The sequence below is a fragment of the Arvicanthis niloticus genome, chromosome 23, assembly GCF_011762505.2.
Source record: "Arvicanthis niloticus isolate mArvNil1 chromosome 23, mArvNil1.pat.X, whole genome shotgun sequence".
Taxonomy (NCBI): Eukaryota; Metazoa; Chordata; class Mammalia; order Rodentia; family Muridae; genus Arvicanthis; species Arvicanthis niloticus.
Genome location: NC_133430.1, coordinates 6,965,504 through 6,987,295, shown reverse-complemented (window position 1 = coordinate 6,987,295; position 21,792 = coordinate 6,965,504). Strand labels below are relative to the sequence as shown.

Here is a 21,792-nt window from a genome sequence, read left to right as displayed (position 1 = left end):
GGGAGGGAGGGAGTAAAAAAGGGAAGGAGGGGGAAAAGGCAGGCAGGCGAGCATACAGAACTGTTAGGTATTTTAGTACCAAGATGAAAGAGCTCTAGTCCAGTCATGATCTGGGAAACTTGGGTTAGTCATCTCAAGAACCTGACCATGTACACTCCGAAGTACAGGGTGAGGTGTACAGTGCAGTATGGATGCCCAGGCAGCAACCCTCATGTCAATCCCACAGCACTAAAAGCTACTTCATCTGAAGGGAGAGTACCATGCACTTAGACCTTCAGATTTAAGTGACCTATTTCTGAAGTAGCCACCATCTCAAACAGCCTTTACACTAACTGCACTTACGCTCTATGTTAAAGGGAAGACATCCAGCTGCTGAAGCAGGAAGTCTGCCACTGTTCCTCCTCTCTCACACACGTGCACTCACACAAGCACTCTCACACACATGCACTCACACAAGCACTCTCACTCACATGCACTCACACAAGCACTCTCACTCACATGCACTCACACAAGCACTCTCACTCACATGCACTCACACAAGCACTCTCACACACATGCACTCACACAAGCACTCTCACTCACATGCACTCACACAAGCACTCTCATACACGTGCACTCACACAAGCACTCTCACACACATGCACTCACACAAGCACTCTCACTCACATGCACTCACACAAGCACTCTCACTCACATGCACTCACACAAGCACTCTCACACACGCACTCACACAAGCACTCTCACTCACATGCACTCACACAAGCACTCTCACACACATGCACTCACACAAGCACTCTCACTCACATGCACTCAAGCACTCTCACTCACATGCACTCACACAAGCACTCACACACATGCACTCACATACAAGCACTCTCACACACATGCACTCACACAAGCACTCTCACACACATGCACTCACACAAACACTCTCACACACATGCACTCACACAAGCACTCTCACTCACATGCACTCACACAAGCACTCTCACACATGCACTCACACAAGCACTCTCACTCACATGCACTCACACAAGCACTCTCACACATGCACTCACACAAGCACTCTCATACACATGCACTCACACAAGCACTCTCATACACATGCACTCACACAAGCACTCTCACACACATGCACTCACACAAGCACTCTCACACATATGCACTTACACAAGCACTCTCACTCACATGCACACACACACACATGCACTCACACAAGCACTCTCACACAAGCACTCACACACACACATGCACTCACACTCACACAAGCACTCAACTCGTACTCTATCAGATCAGCTCTACTAGAAATTGAAACTACTTCTGGCAAGTCTGAAGCAACTGGGCTCTTAGCTGATCTTGTTACTTTCATTCTTTCCAAGGTATATTTTTTTAATTACTACATTTTGTTTACTTCTGTGTGGTAGATGGGGAAGGGGTTGTGTGAGTGCCACATGTTTCAGAAGGTGGTTCTCTGCTTCCACTGTGAGGGTCTTGGGGACCATACTCAGATCTTCAGGGGTGGTGGCCTGCCTTTACCTCTAAGCCCTCTCACTTGGCACTTCATTTCTTTCTCTCCTTTTCCACACACCTTCTACCCTCCACGGGCTCCAGAATTATTCTTCTACAGTTTCCCAGCCTCTTAACTATAAGGTCAAGTACAGAACATATCCTTCTACCATGGAAACCTGACTGGTTGCTGCACTTCCTGAAAGTCAAACTCTGCTCTTGTAGGCACACATGCATCCGGATACACCCACAATGCGATGACAATACCCTGCATCTCACTTCTTCCTTCATTTAACAGATGCTTACGGAATACAAGCTATGTGCAATTGCCACATCAGGTAGTGGCACAACAGGAAATAAAAGGAGAGTATCCCTGCTCTCCTCTCCTTAAGGGCAGGAATGGAGCCGCATACAACTGCCAAGAGCTGCACCTGAGCAGATACAAGTCAAGCATCCTATCCAAACTGATCTCCAAAGGGCTTCAGAATCTAAAAGTGAGCATCACAGGAAACACAAGTAAAAGATTCCACACCTGACCCATGTGACAGATCTGTCAAAACAGTAGAGCATTAAAAATATTGTACAGAATCTCCTTCAGTCTACAGGTATGACACACATGAAACAACAGATATTGTGTTTAAACATGAGCTCAGTTTCCAAGTCTTTTTTTTTTTGGTTTTTTTTTTTTTGTTTGTTTGTTTGTTTTTGTTTGTTTGTTTGTTTTTGTTTTTTCGAGACAGGGTTTCTCTGTGTAGTCCTGGCTGTCCTGGAACTCACTCTGTAGACCAGGCTGGCCTCGAACTCAGAAATCCGCCTGCCTCTGCCTCCCAAGTGCTGGGAAAGGCGTGAGCCACCACCGCCCGGCTTTTCCAAGTCTTATATGTATAGAAACATTCAAAAATCCAGGGGAATCAAAGCTAAAGTTGAGACTCTATTCAGAAGCACTTTGGGTAAGAGATACATACTCACTGTAGCACAAAGATGAACTAGGTCAACTATCCTGAAAAGAGATGGCTGCCACACAGTGCCATCTTGTTATACTCTAAAGCCACTGATTTACACATGTTAAAAGTGGCATATAAACGATATTTCCCCTCATCTACAAAAAAAAAAAAAAAAAAAAAAAAAAAAACAGCCACAAATAAGATAACTCAGCAGGTTTTTATTGCTTGATACAATGCCATAACCAAATCAACTTAGAGAGGAAATGGTTTATTTAGCTTACAGTTTAGTCCATCGAAAAGGGAAGCCAAGGTAGGCACTCAAGGTAGGAACCTGTAGGCAGGAAGTGAAGCAGAATATCATGGAGGAATATTTCTTGTTGGCTTGGTTTCTACAGCTTGCTCAGCCTGCTTTCTTATAAACCTCAGGATCACCTGCCCAGGGCTGGCACCACCCACAGTGGGCTGGGTCCTCACACATCAGACATTATCAAGAAAACGCACTACCGACTTGCCTACAGGCCAACCTAATGGAGGCGTTTTAAAAACTGAGGTTCTTTTCCCAGATGTCCCTAGCTTGTGTCTAACTGGTAAAGAACTAACCAGCACAGCAGGTAAAAATCAGCTACTGTGTGTGCCTGAGGACCTGAGTGTGATGCCCAGAGGAAGGACGGAATGACTCTGTCCTCTGATTGCTTCTTAACACTGTGGCATACCCACAGAGTCTCATATTTTCATATATTCTGTCTGTCTCTCTGTCTCTGTCTCTCTCTGTCTCTCTGTCTCTCTCTCTCTCTCTCACACACACACACACACACTTACTTTAAAAAAAAAAAAAAAAAAAAAAAAAAAGCAAACCACCACTGTAGGCTGTCTACTTCTGAGCACTTACTAGGTGCCAGGTACCTTTTATATAAGTTAGGAGATCCTACCAATCCCCAACAGTTACTGCTATCATTAACTTAGGAAATAAGGATCCAGGCATAGTGGCACATACCTTTGATCCCAGCATTTCGGAGGTAAAGGCGGGAGAGTATCATCTGTAAGTTCAAGGTTAACCTGAGACTCCCACATGCATTCCTAACACAGGTAAATTCACCTTAGCAATGCCTGAAGCTTAGAACTACTTAAGATATATTAAGGAGATCCTGTTTCATTTCTTATAACAGAAATTTCCTTCTCCCTTCACTGACTCTGAAGACACTATTACACCAATTGTATTGCCCACCCCACCTCTGCACCCCTCATGAACACCATCACTTTTCTAACCAAATCTCTTCCAATACTCCCTCACTCACTTTGCTCCAATTGTAGGCCTCCCTGTGTGTCCAGCACACTCCCACCATGAGGCCTCTGCATGTGCTTGAACTATGATGATGACAATTGTGGCATATGCTATCAATCACGGCTGTGTCAAATTTTCAGTTAACATTTCCTTTAAACATACCAAAATACCAATAGCACCCTGCCTTGAAGTATACATTTGTATTTTAGATTTCATTTATTAATCTTAACAAAACTTTCCCTCATTTTTCAGGCCTTTCATTGTTCTTCATGATGTCACCACACACTCTTATTTTATAAAATCTAGTAGCAACAGCTTTTGCTTATCGATTAGTATGTACAACAGTCATAAAGCTATCTTTGCAGCAAAATAAAGCAAGACAATCAAGCCAAGAAAGTGTCACAATAGAACCTGATTATACTAGTTCTTGGGCCCCAGAAGCACAGTCTGTGAAATAACTATGGCAAAAGCACTTCAAGGCACCAAACTCCACCACACTTTGCTGAACAACCATTCTCCATCTGGGCAAACACACAAAGATGCATGCTGACACCCAGTTATGTAACGTTAACATAATAGCCCAGTGGTATTTTAAGCTCTTATCGTGTTTGAAGTCCTCAGTAACTACAAAGCGTATATGCGGCCATACACTGAAGGGTGCTAAAAAGGAAGCAGACACAAATACAATGTAAGGCAGAGAAAACTACCATTTCTTATCAAGAACATGCGCCTTAGGATTCTTTTAATGTTAAGCTCTATTTGACACAAGCATAAAAAAAAAAAAAAAAACCCAAACCTTTTTCCATTTAGCAGCACCTCTGGCAACATACTCTGACTATGTCAAACTCCCCAGTGACTGCGCAAGGACTAGGAGCAGAGGTGTCTGAGTCAGAGCCTTTGTCTTTAGACCTTGCCTCACCACTTATTAGCCTGGAGAACTTGGCCAAGTTTCTTTACCTCTTAAAGCGCACACACAGACATCAGCTCAAAGCTGCCACACACTGCCAGAGCACACGAGGACAAACACCACTTGCTGAGAGCTCACTCTCACTAAACTCAATTGTGGGAAGCCACAGAACTGCAAAGCTTCTGGCCTGACATGGAACCTGAAGAAGAGTTCTCCCCTTAAACTTCTGCATGTTTAGAAAATCGGCACTGGTAGCTTTTATACGTAACATTTTTGGACCAGTGAAATGGGGCTTAGCAGTCCACAAATGCGTTATATGTAGGTGATCTTGTATGTATAATTTTATTTGAAGGAACAAGAATTTTAAAGTCTTGAGTGTTATTTAAGGAGAGAATAAAGTCAAGCTTATTGAGCGTCAACTGTAACGGCAGCATCACACACCTGAGTTCTGCCTGTCTGCTCCGTCACACAGACTTCCTTGACACCAGGTTGCCTTGAAACAGTCAGGATGCCTCAGTCTTTGATGTGGACAAAATGAATGTCAGCTTCAGGAAAGTTTCTGCTCTAAACCAACTACCAGACCAACCACAAATACTTGGAAATTACCAAGTCGAACTCACTAGACATGTGAGAAGCTAAGGTCACAAGCTATTACGTCAGAAGGTCACGACATTACCAAGTGGGGAATTAGAATCCAAGCCTCTCACATTTACCATTCAATGTCGTGTCACCCCTCTGACAGCTGATAATTTATAAGGAAAAAGACCTACTCTGGATCTTAAAATATCCCTTCATAGTTAGGAAGAAAAAAAAAAAGTCACTGAAATCCTGAAATGTTTGTTTAATAAAAGCAAAATATAAGCACAACTGAACATAACCCATACCTTACAGTGAGCATGCTCAAAGGGCTCCAAGAGCACCTCCAGCGGAACCAGGTAGTCAGACGGGACAGTCCGCTGGAGGTTAAAGAGCCCCAGGGTTAACATCACCACCGAAGCATCCTCCTCACACAGAACACTTCAGAGCTGCATGACTTCCTGCTAGCCTCCTTTTGGAAGGGGAAAGCAGCCTTGGTCCTGTCCCCTTAGTATGCTCCATCCCACTAAAGAGCTCCACCAGCTCCAAATGTCACTCTTTAAACAAACATCTGCTCCACAGTGTACATCAGGCGTTCTGTTTTTAACTTAAAATTTATTTCTAGGTATGGCCTCAATAGTATCAGGCCCAATTGGGTCTTATGGCATTCTTTAAATATCCCTTTTTTCCCCTTAGGCAAGCTTTTTAAAAGTTTTGCTGTTTTTAATTTTTATATGCATTTGCCTTCATGTATGTCTGTGTGTCACATTCATGCCTGGCAACCACAGAGGTCAGAACTGGAATTACAGTTGGGAGCTTCCACTTGGGTGCTGGGAATCAAACAGCTAGTGCTCTTAACAGAGGAGCCATCTCTCTAGCATCTTAGGCAAACTTTTTCTGGAGGCAGAGGTAGAAAATGGTTTTCTTTCTTTTTTAAAAAAATAAATTTTCATACAATATATTTTGATTGTGTTTCCTCTCATACCCCACCTCCCTACCCACCCACCCGTCCAACTTTGGGGTCTCTCTCTCTCTCTCTCTCTCTCTCTCTCTCTCTCTCTCTCTCTCTCACACACACACACACACACACACACACACACACACACACACACCCACCAAAAAAAAAAAAAAAGCAAAAGTCCACAAAACACCATTGAGTTCATTTTGTATTGGCTAACTAATTCTGAGCATGGGACCTGCCCTGGAGTGTTACTGATATAACCAATGAGACTTCACTGGCAAAGAAAAAAAAAAAAAAGATTTTCCTTTTGCTAAAGGGTGTCAACTGCAGGTGGCTTGCTGGTTAGGGGTAACACCCTGTGTGTCCACTTGCTGGTTAGGGGTAATACCCTGTGTGTCCACTTGCCCCCTCAGTGCTGGGATCCTGTTGGGTTTGTATTTATGTGGGTCTTATTGTCTCAGTTTATATGTACATCAGTCTTGTAGTTTCTGGAAGACACCTTTTCTCTGGTGTTATCTATCTCCTATGGATCTTAGAATCCTTCTGTCTCCTCTTCCACATAAATCCCTGAGCTCTGAGGGGAAGGGTTTGACAAAACATCCCACTTAGGACTGGGTGCTCTAGTGCTGCTCTTTCTGCATACTCTCCAGTCAGTCTCTGTGTTCTCATCTACTGCAAACACAAGTGTCTCTGATGCGGTCTGCGAGGTATCTAGTCTTAGGTTCTTAGCCACTTTAGCAGTGTTAGGTATGGGTTTCATCTCATGGAGCAGGCCAATCCAAAAATGGTTGGCTACTCTCCTAACATCGGTGCCACTGTTACACTAGTATATCTTGCAGGAAGGTCACTGTTGTAGGTCCTAGGGATTGCAGCCAGGTACAGTAGTGTGCAGAGTACCTTCCAGGACCTTGAATGCTCGTCAGTAGGGGCCAAGTTTCTAGTCAGGTACCAGCTCAACCTCTCTATGTTCTGTAACAGGTGTTATCTTCAACAATAGGGCCTTACCATCAAATAGTAGAGCTTTGGCAATGGCCTATGATGTTTGGGGGTCTCCATGGAACCCCTTTGGCCAACAACTAAACAAGATGCAACGCACTCTGGGAACTGGAGGTTTTACTTGTTGGCATATGTCTACAGTTTAGGAAGATTTTAAGAGTAGGTTTCCATATGGTTTCAGAGACGGCCTTTAGTGTCAGTGGTCTCTCTCCATAGTTCCCTCTTTATTCCTCTGCCTCCCCCTCTCTCTAAACCTACTCTTCTAGTTTCCTCTTTGTCTTTCCATAACACGATATTCTAGTTCCCCTTCCCTGGAAGGGCCTTTCCTCCTTCCCTAGGTACCTAACCTAGGATTGTAGCACATACTGAAAGCTAATATCCAGATATAAGAGAAAACATATAATATTTGTCTTTTGTGTTTGGTTACTTCATTTGGGATGGTTTTTTTTTTTTTTTTTTTAGCTCCATCCATTTACCTGTGAGTTTCAGAAAATAATTTTTCTTAACAGCTGAATAATAGCCCATTGTGTGGATGTTCATTATGCATTCATTAGTTGATAGGCATTTAGGCTGTTTCCACTTTGGGCTATTATGAGTAGGGCAACAATGAGCGCTACTGAGTGGGGCTCTCTGTAGTAGGATGTGGAGTCCTCTGAGGATATTAGGAAAAACATTTCTAAAGAGTCATCCACTGACAGAAAAGTAAAGATTGATGATACTGGAACATAATATAATTCTATTTATAAGGGAAATTTTCAAAATTCAACTTTAAAAGTAGAACGTTGCCAGGTGTGGTGGTACATACCTTCAATCCCAGCATTCAGAAAACAGGAACAATCTGAGTTTGAGGCTACCCTGGTCTACAAAGTGAGTTCTAAGCCAAAAAGTAAAAAGTCACGAACATTTTTTGTTTTATTTTTGGACACAAGGTCTCTTGATGTAGCTCTGGCTGTCTTGGAACTCACTATGTAGGCTAGTTTTGCCTTGAAATCACAGAGATTCTCTGCTTCCACCTCCCAAGTGCAGGGATTAAAGGCATATGCCACCATTTCAGCCCAAAGTCTTGGGATTCTCTGAAACAAGCAGACAGATGTCTTTTACTCTGTCAGATGGAAACCTGGCCACTCATCACTGATTTTCAGAAGCTGAAATCAGTACAGGACACAACCATCTGATCAGTCAAGTCACCAGAGACCAACACTACAGACCAGTAAGTCTCCAATCTGCACTGCCCAACCTGGTCACCACTATCTACTTACGTGGGATAATAAACACTTGAAGTGTACCAGTCCACCTGCAGTGTGCTGGAAATGTGTACTTTTAAGAGATTCACACGAAGTTTAGTTAAAAAAAAAAAAAAGTAACTCAGGAAGCAGAGACAGGCGGGTCTCTGAGTTTAGAGGCCAGCCTAATCTACAAAGGACAACCCAGGCTACACAGAAAAACCGGTTCTTGAAAAACAACAACAAAAAGTCTACCATCACATTGATGACTTAAGGGATCACTTTTTAAAATAACAGTTCAGGTGACCATCTAGATGGCTTACTGGTGAGAGCACTGCTATCAAGCCTAACAACCTGATCTTGATCCCAGAGACCACCTGGTGGAAGGAGAGCCCTCTTCTGTAAGTTATCTTCTGATCTACATACTTAATGATGATGCTGTTTGCATACAACAAATAAATGAAACTAAAAAATGTATGATTCAGATAAACACAGCTGACAAAAGGGTATGAAGAGAAATACTTTGTGTTGTTAATTTTTATAGCACCTAGGATATTTTATATTGCATTGGACCCTAATGTGTATTACATTCTATCTGACAGTCCTGCTGCTTTGTACAATCACAAAGGAAGAACCAATCTTCCTTTGATGATTCACTGTGATGATCAACACCAAATATATAATGAAGCCAAAAAAAATCACATTTACACTTTGGATACATGGTGTAAGATACCATCAAAAAGGAAAGACGTGTTCTTAAAAAAGTTGCATTAAATTTACAAGTACCTCCACCTGTGTTAACAAAGGAAGGATTCAACCATACAAGTAGTATCTTTAGAGATAAAGAAAAAAAAATACAAAAATTAAAGACACAAAAGAGGGATTAAGAAAAACACAATCAGTTTCTCAAAATATCTTAAAACAAAAGCAGTGTTAAACTGATAAAAGACGTGCTTAAAAAAGCACTGTTTTGAGTTTTTAAAGTAAACATCCCATTCTCTGGCTAAACAAACATTTTAAAAACAAAATTTGTTATCATAGACTGTAAACTCTAAACTCCAGTCACATGAATAGAAGTAAAAATATCTGAACTAACATATGGAAAAGTAATCCAAGTTTCCTAACAGGGCCTTGATAATTAAACACTATACAATGACTGATAAAACCTGCCAAACATTTGATAATCTTCAATATTATTATAGTGCGGCTGCATTATCACCATAACTACCCAGACTTAACTGAAACTGCTTTCAAAATTCCAAAATACCACAATACCTTTTCGACACTCAGCCAGTAAGAAAGAGGAGGAAATAAAGTATATCTTGCAGAGATTAAAATTACAAACTGAAACCTCAAAGCTATATTAAAAATATGGTATGCCATTCTGCCTAACACTTTCGAAAAGCGCCCTGGTTGATCTTCAGGATCATACTTCAACTACTGATACGTTCTTATTCTTACTTTAGACAGAATTCAGGCTCAACCCTGTCAATGACACAAAGCTAAAAAGTACAACCCTGTCAATGACACAAAGCTAAAACAATCACTTGACCCCGGCTCTTCTGATGCTCATTTAATGCTCTGCCCATTGCAAGACAATCGTTTAAAAACATGCTTAGTATTCAACAAGCCTAACACCAAAGGATTTAAGGATCAAGTAGGTCAAATCTTAAAACTCCACCAACAACAGGGGTTGGAATTAGTTCAAAAGGGAGAGAAGAGATTACCAAGAAACAGAAAATTATTTGAAAGGGGGGGGGGTTGTAAACTAGCTTGGGTGCAGCATAGCAGAACGACAGTATTCAAATAAAAATGCAGAGAGACGTATTTCCTTTCTGAAACGTGATCTTTCACGTAGGCTTCACATTTTTTCCTGTGGGATCTGGGATATACAAACTCAGTGGTAAAGCACTGGCCTAGCCCTGCAAACCCCAGGTTTGATCCCCAGCACTTCAAAAACAAACGAACAACAAAAAAGGATTATGTGTTACTTTATTAGTCTGAGAATTTTACTCAATAGACACTCGAAAAACTATACGTCCAACAGGGTACAACCTATATCACGTTTTTTTTTTCATTAATTACGACGTATATACTTCACAAAAAGCCTATTTTAAAAAATGAGAAGTCAGCATACACCGCTGCTTATATCACACGCAGGTAAAGGAAAAGGTAGGGAAGGTGGCAACCCCAAAGACGAAGGTCTTCCTGGCCAAAAGCATCCTTAAGAGCAGGACAAAGGCTCGGGCGACACAAAACCTGCTCAACCTTAAGGGTACAGGGACATCATGCCAGGTGGAGCAAAATGTACCCACGGGGAAGCCTCGGCAAGGGGATTCCTAAGATGGCTCTCTCAATCCACGCACGGCGTGCGTTCCACCCAGTGCAGGGGAATCGTAAATCCCGAGCGTGCGAACACCGCACCCGGAGCCCCAGCCGCGGGCTCCAAGGCTCAGGGAGGAAAACGAGGCACGGGTCGCGGTCCGGGAAGGGCCGTACAAGCCGCAGCCCCTGCGCAGCGCGCAGCCCGCAGCCCTGCGGAGGCCGCTCACCCGGTCCGCGACCCCGCCCACGCTCGCCTGTCCGCCCGCTGACAGCCGCCGCCCCCACCTGCCCCTGCGTCCGCCCGTCCTGCGCGCCCGCCCGCCGCTTCCTCCCTGCCGGGCCCGCCTCGCGCGGGGGCCGGGGAACGCGGCGCCGTCGCCCGCACCCACCGGCATCATCGCGGCGCCGTCCGCCGCGCCCGCGCCGCCTGACAGGACGCCGCTCCGGCCGCCTCACAGGCCGCGCACCCGCTGCGGCGCCCTGCGGCCCGGCTGCGGCGAGGCGGCAGCTGCGGAGAGCCGCGCAGCCCTCGCCCGTTCTGTCGCGCCGCCCCGCGTGCCGCGTCGCCGTCCTCAGCCGCCGCCGCCTCTGCTGAAGCCGGCCGCCTTCCGCCACCCCACTCGGCTCACCCCGCAGGCTGCGGAGGCCCCGCCCCACGCGTCGCTCCCCCACCCGCCTACGCCACCTATGATTGGTCCGGTGGGGGGTAGGCGGGATAAGAGGGCGGGGCTTCCCCGCCGCGGCCAGGTGAGAGCGCGCTGGTGCGCGTCTGCGCTCTCGGAGGTGGGGGAGGGGCGCGCTGCGGACGCCGGCCCCGCCCCCTCTCCTGCATACCAGCTAAGGGGGCGTGGGGGCGTTGGGGCGCTGAGGGACCTCCGAACCTTGCTTGAGTCTACGAGACTTCGGCTCAGGGTCACCTCGGACGAATAGGAAGCGAAGGACAGAGAGGAAAGGGCGGCTGGGTCCGGCACAGAGTCGCGACCAGCGGAGACTCGAACCTCTCAGGTCCGAGAGGCCAGTGGCGAGCTGGCCACAGACCAACCCGGACCTTAACATACCCCCAAGTGTCCAGCGCTATGTAAGGCTACAGGCCGGAGCCTTTGAGGCGGCCACAGGGTGTCTCCGACGGGTCTACATCAGCCGATTGCATACTGCTCAGTGCCCGGGCCCCAGGGACCTGGGTCTCTGCCCCGCTTCCACCGCGGGCTGAGCCATGGAAGCTTTCCTGCACATGACACACAGGTTCGCGGCCTCAACCCTTCACATGATCCATCCCACGACTAAAGGGCCCATCCCCACCTGTGTCAGTATCCTTGGAGATCCAGCGGGAACGTCCCAGCGCAGGGTCCAATCTGCATCTTCAGGGTCTAGGTCTGTCCTTAGAACGCTGTCTCCCATATCGTCTTTCCCTCCAGCCTGGGAGCCTGAGTGACAGAGGCTAGAGCAGGCCCCAGAGCAGACCCTCAGCAGAGGCTGCCGGGTGGGCAGGCACCCTTTCTGAGTACTCCATATTGTGCCATTTGCCTGAACTCTGACGGATGAGACACAGCGGCTGATGAACTGCACCGGACTTAAGCTTCCTTGAGATTCCAGAAACATGAAGGCCGCTGGGTGACCCCAAACACAGAAAGGGTAGATCGATCACCTTGGGAAGTACCCAATCCCTGGAGAGGGCAGCAGATCTTGATCAGGGGCAGTTTATAGCTTGTCTGGTTCTCTGAGTGGCGGGAGGTTGCTGCTAAGTGGGGGCAGAGAGAGGGAGGAGGCCAGAGTTACACCAGCCCCCTTATGGGCAGCCACACCTGTGCTTAAGAGGCCATGGGGGTTAGTGATTGAGAGCGTGGACTTTCCAGTTGAACAGACTTCGTTCCACTCCACTGCTGACACACCCTCGCTGTGTGATCTTAGGCGAGCCCATCTCTGTCATAGGATTCAGTAGGATAATAGTACCTCTCTGGAGGAAGCTCAGGTGTGATGTTATGAATACTTCTAGCACTTTGTGGCATGTGCCAGCTGCCCTGTGGATTGTGTAGTTACGTTATCGTTAGCAAGCAGGTTTGGTGTACAAATGTCCCTAGGGTTTTAAGACTGAATACATGTGGACCATGAGTGGACAGTGACACATCCTTTCTGGGAGCAGGATTTTGAGAGAGGAGGAAGTTTGGGGAATGAGTGATTTAGATCAGATGTCAAGAGACCTGCACCCTGATTCTAGCCCTGCTCCATTTCCTGCAAGGTCTCAGGCAACTCATACTCTTTCTCTGGGCCTTGCATTTCCCGTCTGAAGCAGAAGCTGGGTTGGATTCTGTAATCTCTGGGGCCTTCCAGTCCAGATATACTAATATCCATGAGTTGTAAAAGAATAGATGTTGACCCACTTACACCCAGCAAAAGACAAGCCCAGAAAAATGTCACCCTCTCTCCTAAGAGGACCTTGACAACAAGGTCTTAACAGAGAAAGAGACAGAGAGACAGAGAGAGAGAGAGACAGAGAGAGAGAGAGAAAAGAAGAAGAAGAAGAAGAAGAAGAAGAAGAAGAAGAAGAAGAAGAGGAGGAGGAGGAGGAGGAGGAGGAGGAGGAGGAGGAGGAGGAGGAGGAGGAGGAGGAGGAGAAGATGGTGTTGTGGTGGGACTGGAGAGAGAACTCAGTGGCCAAGAGCACTGGCTGCTTTTCCACAGATTTGATCTCCAGAACCCACATGGCTGCTCACAACCCTCTATAACTCTAGTTCCAGGGAATTTATACCATTTTAATACTTAACCACTGAGCCATCTCTCAAACCTCTTCTGTTCTCTTCAGACGGGCACACACATGCGGCACACAGACATATACATAAAAACAAATCTAAAGTTTTCTTTATTTATGTAGAAGGTCTGTGTGTACCAATGCACACAGACATTTGGAGGCTGCAGATGCCTGGAGCTGAAGTGACAGGTGGCTCTGAGCGGCCTAACATAAGTGCTGGGAACCTTCTTGGTCCTCTAGAAAAGCAGCAATTACCCTTAACCACTGAGCCATCTCTCAAACCTCTTACTCTTACCTCCAGAACTTTTGGGCACAGAATGGCAGCTGCCTGGCTCTTCAGTAATGACCCCTGTGTCTTCCAGGATCGCCCCCAGGCAGTATTTACCAGGCCAGGCTGACCCGCAGGTCTTTTCCATCCCAAAGATCACACTAGTGATCAGGCCTCATCTTCTTGTACCTCAAAAGCGATATTTATAATTGCCTCCCCATGCCCCAGACTTCATCCTCCACCAAGCAGCAACCATTTCCCACAGCTCCTGAATACAGATCCAGATTCACCATAAACTCCTTAGCATCGTCCATCCTCTCTACACTGGTTCATCAGAGGCCCACCAGAGCCACGTTAGTGGTAGAATACAGGCATCAGGGCTTATAAGATGCCTATATTCTTCAGAGATGCATCTCGGCACGTGTGAGAGGTCTAGGCTAGAGTTGGCATCGGAGAGATAGGACAAGGCATTTAGGAGGAGCTGAGCTGTCACTGGTAAATTCTCAGTAGTCAGGATGACGTATCTGTGGGCATGCCGTACTCTCCTCTGTTCTGCACCTTTCTAGTATTGCATACTAAAAATGGTTAAGTATCCTTCAAGGCAAATTAAAAAGCCCTTGAAGAAAATTAGCATATACTCACATTTGCATAATGAAATTCAGGGAGGGTTCCACCAAACACAATACAGGAATGCCTGCAGGTGGGGATGGGAACTGGGCACATGGGGACAGGTAAAAGTTAGACTAGGTTAGACTTGGCACAATTAGGTGGCTTTCAGTTTTGTTTTGTTTTTTTTAATGAGTCTTCTTTTCAGAACAGTTTTAGAGTTGAATATTTACAACACCTTTGCAGCTGATCTCACACTTACAGAGTTTGTGTTCCAGTAAGCACACTGACATGGAACGCGTCATGTGTGGAAGGTGTAGTCACTGTGTCTGTAAGCTATCACCTCAGCAGTAACCCACAGAACCCCAGAGTACCATTTCCTGGTGATCAGTCGCACAGCTGACTGGGAGTTACGACTCTCCTGCTGTCCAGAGGCACCGCAGTGCATTGAACCCAACACTAATTGTCCACACAAAGATCAAAGTCCAAAATGTGAAATATGGTTTCGACTGAACTCACATCTCCCTTGCGCCACCGTAAAGTAAAAAGAACCTTCAGTGAAACCGCTTGTAAGGTGTGGCCCTCTGTAGACTTTTCCTGCCCAGTTTCCTCTAATTATCATTATTATTCTAAGGGTGTGTATGTGTTTGTGTGTGTGCATGTGGTATGTGTGCATGTGAAGTCCCTTGGCTGATGTTGGGTACCAGCCTCCGTTGCTCTCCGTCTTACTGTTTCTGATTATTTTTAAACTTTATTTTATGTGCATGCATGGTTTTCCTCCATGTGTGTCTGTGTGGAGACCAGAAGAGGGCACGAGATCCTCAGAACCGGAGTTACAGATGGCGTGAGCCATCGGGTGGGTGCTTTGACTTGAACCCAGGTCCTCTGGAAGAGCTCTAACTGCTTTAACTGCTGAGCTGTCCCTCTAGTCTTCCATCTTGTTTTTTGAGACAAGGGCTCTCACTGGATCTGGAGCTCATTGATTCTAGTCAGCCATCAGGATCTGCCTGTCTCAGTCTGCCCAACGCTGTGGCTGCAGGTGCATGAGGAGTCTGTGTCAGTTTGTTTTGTTTTTGTTTTTCCAAGACAGGGTCTCTCTGTGTAGCCCTGGCTGTCCTAGAACTCTGGATTTAGACTATAGTGGCTTTGAACTCAGAGGTCTACCTGCTTCTGCCTCCTGTGTGCTGGGATTAAAAGTATATGCCACAGCTGCCAGGCTCTGTGTCAGTTTTTTACGTGGGTGTTTTAGTTTGCTTTCTGCTACTGCCTGAAAAGAGTTTATTTCTGCTTAAAACTTACTGAGTCTACCACGAAGGGAAGTCAAGGCTGGAACTTAGGCGGGAACTAAAGGAGAGACCATGGAGGAGTGCTGCGTATTGACTTACTCTCTGTGGCTTGCTCAGCCTTCTTGTACAACCCAGGGTCACCTGCCCACCTACAGTAGTGCTGTAGGGACCACCTACAGTGGGCTGGGCCCTCCCACATCAATTCAGTTATTAACCAAGAAAACGCCAACAGGCCAATCTGATGGTGGCGTTTTCTCTACTGAAGTTTGTTTTTCCCAGATGATGGTAGCTTGTGTCAAGTTAACAAAAGACTAATCAGGGCATGTTCTGCAGAAGGTTCCTCTTTGACATGTAGGAGACATTTTTCTCATGATCAGACTGAATTAGGGGTTTATTTCAAAGGATGATCAGAGAAGCGGCTGTCACTCTTATCACGTGATAGCAGGATATAGACCAAAGTTTACCCTTGGCTGTGTTCATTTTTATCACTTGGTTGCTATGACATTTTGTTTGATTTTTTTTTTTGAGTCAAACTATATAGTAAGATAAATATTTTAAAAATTTAAGACATGCAGAAGTTACTGTGGTTACCATGGGAAAATACCTCATACAGAGTTGAGTGGCTTAGACAACAGAAATAGACAGAAATGGTTTTAGAGGCTGGAAGTCCAAAGTCAAATTTAAAAGATGAAATCCAAGACAGGGTGGGTTCTCCAAGGCCTACCTTGTGGTCTTGCCAATGGCTGACGCTTGCTGCCTCTTCTAGAGTCTGCTGTGTGTTCACATGCATGTTACTTCCCTCTTTGTATACAATGCCAGTCATAGTTGGACTGGGGCCCAGCCACAGAACCTCATTTAGCCTTAATTTCCTCTGTTTTGCAGCCACAGACACATTCTGAGGTGTATTGAGGTGAGGACTTTCGTATCTGACTCGAGGGTAGACACAATGGAATCCACAAGACCTTTCCGAACACACCATCAGTTCATCTCTTCAGGTTCCTCTCCCATGCCTCAGCAGCCTGCACATGGCTACCCCAAGCCCTCCCCCTTCCCTTTCTCAAGGATACAGACCCGTGATCATCTACCTCCCTGTGTGACATAGCACGGAGCCATGTCTCCACTCTGTTCACTTTTCAGACCTTCCTTCGAGTTTCCCCAGATACTCAAGGGAGGGCTCTCACTCACTTTCCCAGACTGCTGACTTCAGAGTCGCCCCACCATGACCTGCCCCCTTAAGACATGCCAACAGTCCTCTCTCTCCCAGGGGCCAGGAAGCCAGTTAGGTCAATATGTGTCCTATGTGCTAGGCCCTAGTGACCTAACTTCAAACAGGATGGATGAGGTCCCTGTCCTCACAGAGTTCATATTCCTGTCAAGAGAGAAGATGTTAAAAAACCAGATTATGTGACAGAGATGGCTGCTTTGCCAGCAGAAAGCAACATCTGAGTCAGTACCTGAATTCCGATGGCACACGCTTGTGAAGTTCCGGTTGGGGAGGGGGAGGGGTGGGAAAGGAAGGTGTTTGTGGGGTGTGCTCAGTGCTGGGGAGCTCTGTGAAGGGGCAGGGGCAGTGGAACACGGCTCAGGTTTAAGTGTGTGTTCCGATGAGATGCCGAAGGAGTAGGGAGACCTAATTTATATTTTTCAATGTCCAGGGACAGTTAGAAAGGCGAGCTGGCCTGCTTCAGGAGTCGAGGAATACTAAGGTAGTGAGAGTAGAAATGAGGGGTGGGGTCTTGTTTAGGATGCAGTTTGAATGGTGGGACTTGGGGAGGGTAGCCGAGGATAGCCATAAGCTTCTGCTCAGTGCTGGGGACTGGGGTGGGGCGAGCAGATGGAATAGAAGAAAGCTAGGGATGGAGTCAGCTCTGATACTTTCCAGGGTTATGGTTCAGGCCTCTCCTTCCTTTGTCCAGCATGAGCCTGCACCCAAACCTGCAGTCCTACCTCACTTCATCAGGAGCTAGCCTGGGCACTGGTCCCACCACGGCTGCTCCACCCGGGCTTCCTCCCTTCCTCTCAGCACTTGCCTCTGTCTTCCAGTTTGACCTCCCTATACCAGAAGTGGGCTCCTAAACAGGAAACCAAACCCAGCACTGTAAGTTGTAAAGCCTGAGAGTCTACCACAGTCCTGAGGTGGGTGGGGAGGGGCCCAAGGAACAAAGCTCTTCAAACCCCGGGGATCCGGTCTCCTCCACCACAGTGGCCAGTAAGGCTACCTCATCTCATCGGCACCAAGCCATTCTGCTCCCAATCATTGTGTGGTAGGGGTGGCAGAGGGACAAAGGGGACAGGAACTTTCTGCCACCATGGCTTCCAGGGAATTTTCACAGTAGCTGGCAGTGAGCCAGGTCCCAGAAGCCAGTCAGCTGCTATTACCCTACTAAATAGGCTATCCTTGTTATCGTTTGTTTGTTGCTTTTTCAACTTGACATAAGTTAAAATCATCTGGGAAAAAAAAAAAAAAACAGAGCTGCTTCCTCTTGATTGAGAAAATGTCTTCATCAGATTTCCTATAGGCAAGTCTACAGTGCATTTTCTTGATTAATGATTGATTTAGGTGGGCCAGCCCACAGGGGGTGGGGTCACCCCTGGGGAGGTAGTCCTGATTTGTATAAGAAATAAAAAAATAAGAAAGCCAATAAGAAGCAAGTTGGTAAGAGCAAGCCAATAAGCAGCGCTCCCCCATGCTCCCCCACAGCCTCTTCAGTTCTCACCCCCAGGTTCCCGCCCAGACTTCCTTCAGCAAGGGACTACGATGTAACTGGAAGCTGAAATAAACCCTTTCCTCCCCACATTGTTTTTAGTCATGGTGTTTTAGCACAGCAACAGAAACCCTAACTAAGATGGTCATAGTGTCAAGTGGGCCTCTAAATTTGTATCTCTAGACCCATAAAGAACTCATCAGAGAAGCATCTTTTCGCAATAGAGAGGTTAATGAAGAAACACACCTCTGATCAAAGCACAGAGAATAAGTGTCAGCCACAAATGGGACATGTGTATCACATGCAACGCACACGTGCACATGCATGCATACTTACACATGTGTGCACACATGCACATGTACATGTGCACATGGAAATGCACACACACTCTCACAAATGTGCACACACACACACACACACACACACACACACACACACGGCTCAGTGACCATCTTGGAAGAGCCAGAGGTTGGGACCAGGCAGAAACAGTGTTCACACAGAACCCCTGCACTCATGAACCCACAGCAGCAGTGGTTGCCTGCACAAGACCTGTACAAGATCAAGCCAGTCAACATTCCGAGGTGCTGTTGACAGTTGATGGCTTCTGCAAGAGACAGTTTTCTTTAGTATAGATCCTGGTAGGATCGGACTCCACTGGATGACCAGAGCCATGAGTACAGGCAGTTCGAATTGGATGTGGTGGGTTACTAAAAAAGAGGGATCAGAAGCACAAAGTTGGGAAGAGCTGGGAAGGTAGGGGGTAGATCTGGGGGGAGCTGGAGGAGGAGTGGGGAGTGGATGGAATCAAAATATATTGAATAAAATTCTTAATTAGTAAAAATGTATTTAAAGGGAAAGAAAGGCTGGCATCAACAGGTGACTATCTTGAACATTTCCTAAGAATCTCATGTACCCAGTGCTGACTCCAGGCGCCTGCACAGGGGTGTATCTAACAACCAGCAGAGCAAACTGCTGTCTCCACCAGAAAACAAACAAACAAAATACTACGGGAAAACCACACGCACTACAAGAGCTGAGTGTCTAGAGCGCGGTATTCCTGCCAGGAGATGGCACACGAGGCTCTACCCTCTAGAGAGGTTTACGTGCGTGCAAGCAGGCCTACTGACACTGTCCCTCTGGGATGAGGGATGAAGTCTGAATGCCAAAGCCCCTGGCAAGTGTTAGGATTCACAAGGCCTAAGGCGGATGGAGTGGGGACCAGTTATTCTCCAGAGTCAGGAAGACCCTGCCCCTCATCCAGGGCTGCAGAGCAGATACCTACTTGGAACAGGGCTCAAACCAGCAGCCCAGGGACTAGTTCAGTTCTGCAGCCATATGCTGCATAACCCGCTCCCTCTCCCCACGCCCGATGCACAGACGGGGCATTCCCAGGTGCCAACAGCACATATGGAGGTAGGGGGTGGTCTTCTGTAAGTTAAGGAACTATTCTTATTCTCCCAGCTCTTAGCCTCTGTGTCCCCTCCCCCCACCCCCACTGTGGGAGAAGAGGGGCCAGAGCTAGACCTGGATGGTGCTTTGACTAGTTCATTCCTTTGTTTATTTCTCACTTCTTCTGTGCCCTGGTACTAGATACCGGTAGTCAGGGGCTATGCCCTGCAGGTGTGCCAGCCTCACCGGTGCCTGCTTTGCCATCTCTAGTCCAGGTTTTTCCTAACACTTTTTTTTCACTTCTGCCCTGAGCCTATACCAGGAACCTCTAGTTTCCGCCGTTATTCACAGTGCTCTCAGGGTTAGTCAGGGTCCCCGTGGGAAACAGATGGCTTCCTGAAAACTAGGGAAATTCCAGGAGTGTTATTTACCAAGGAGAGGCTTATAGAAAGGGTGGGAGTGGGCGCCAAGACAGGGCAGGGATCCCGGCTCTGTTTTGACAAGATCACTTCCACTCCTAGAGCTGAAGGGACAGAGAATGAAAGAGGGAGCCATTGCGAGAAGGCTAGCTCTGAGAGAAACGATGCAGACCTACTGGGTGATCGGCTGGGAGAAGGCAGGTTCATCTTCTGACCTGACTCTCCAGCCCCATTCTGACCTCCCACCGGGGCACCTCAGTGGCTACCAACTCAGTACTTGGACGCAGTCCAGGAGAGCAGAGAGGAATGTGTTCTTTGTGAGTTCCTGAGGCAGTCCTTTTGCTTCATAAGAGCAGTTGTATGTAACAAGGCTCCTTTGCTACAAGCAAACCACTATGTGATCAATGCCTGTCACAGGGCATTCTGTCACAGGGCAGCCTCTCTGGCAGGACCCACGTGTGTGGCAGCCTTGTCTTGGAGCCCACACCTCTCAAGCCACATTGCAGGATTCTCTCTAACAGCCCTAGTCCAGAGGTTTCCGCTTTCATTCTCCAGTGGCCTCTTCCCTCCTCCCCATCGCTCTCCCTCTTCCCTCCCTCATGCTCACCCTCCCTCTGCCCTCCCTCTCCTCTCCCCCTGGAGTAGCCTGACCCTGACCGAGGCTGAGCCGTAGGATTTTTCTGTTGTGTGACAAAATACCTCAGAAAATCAAACCTAAAGCAACCAATTATTATTTTTTTTAATTTTTTTTTTATTGGAACTTGTGTGAAACTCAATATGTAGATCAGGTTGACCTTGAACTGGAGATCCACCTGCCTCTGTCTCTCCAGTGCTGGGATTAAAGACATGCACCAACACACCCAGCTCAGTCATTTATCTGGATGAACAATTTCAGAGTTTCAGTCCACAGTCACTTGGCCTAGCTACTTTCAGGCCTGTGGGAAGGCAATAAACACGTTTGTGGGAGGGCTTAGCGGAGGGAGGGAGACACTGAGGAAGAAGCAGGCTGAGGTCCCACTATGCCCTTCAGGAACACGCCCCTACGACTCCCTTCCTCTGAGTAGGCCCAGGCTTCTAACATTCCTACAGCCTCCCGTTTGCCCAGCAGCTGGGGACCAAGCCTTCGCCAAACAAGCCTTCGAGGGACTTTCTGGATCCAAGCCCCACATTCAAGTACATTCGGTATCAGTTCCCACATGGACTGAATATTTGCAACCCCCCAAAAGTTAAGGGTTGAAATCCTACCCTGAATTCAAATCGTAGGGGAGGCGTTGGAAGGTGGTTAGGTTGTCTACCTCATGAGAGGTGGAAATACTGTCCTTAGAAGAGAAACTGGAGAGAAGCCAAGGAACCCTGTGTAACGTGAGGATTCAGAGAAAATTCATTGTCTACAAACTAGAAAGGAAGCCCTTGCCAGACTCAAACTCCACCGGCCCCTTGATATTTAACTTCCCAGAACGCAGAACCATGAGACTTTAAATCTCAGCTGTGGTTAAGATACCCTGTCTATGGTATGTGTTTTTTCGTTTGCATTTTATTTGAGACAGGGTCTCCCTTTATAGCCCTGTTAGACTGGAATTCGCTATGTAGACCAGACTGGACTTGACCATCCTCCTGCCTCTGCCTCTTGAGCACGGGGATTACAGGCTTGTG

At 46.9% G+C, this 21,792-nt stretch overlaps 1 protein-coding gene across 2 annotated transcripts in view; it reads right to left on the bottom strand.

Annotated features, from left to right (window-relative positions):
• Positions 1 to 11,323, bottom strand: part of Ppp1r13b (protein phosphatase 1 regulatory subunit 13B) — a 74,842-nt gene extending 63,519 nt beyond the window's left edge. Inside the window, exon 1 of one of the 2 annotated variants that reach the window (XM_076921034.1) lies at positions 11,110 to 11,323. In XM_076921034.1, the coding sequence (XP_076777149.1) occupies positions 11,110 to 11,118 (9 nt within the window). In that variant the 5' untranslated portion in view covers positions 11,119 to 11,323. The remainder of the gene's footprint in view (positions 1 to 11,109) is intronic. The other variant, XM_076921035.1, reaches the window with a different exon arrangement.
• Between the last annotated feature and the right edge of the window lie 10,469 nt (positions 11,324 to 21,792).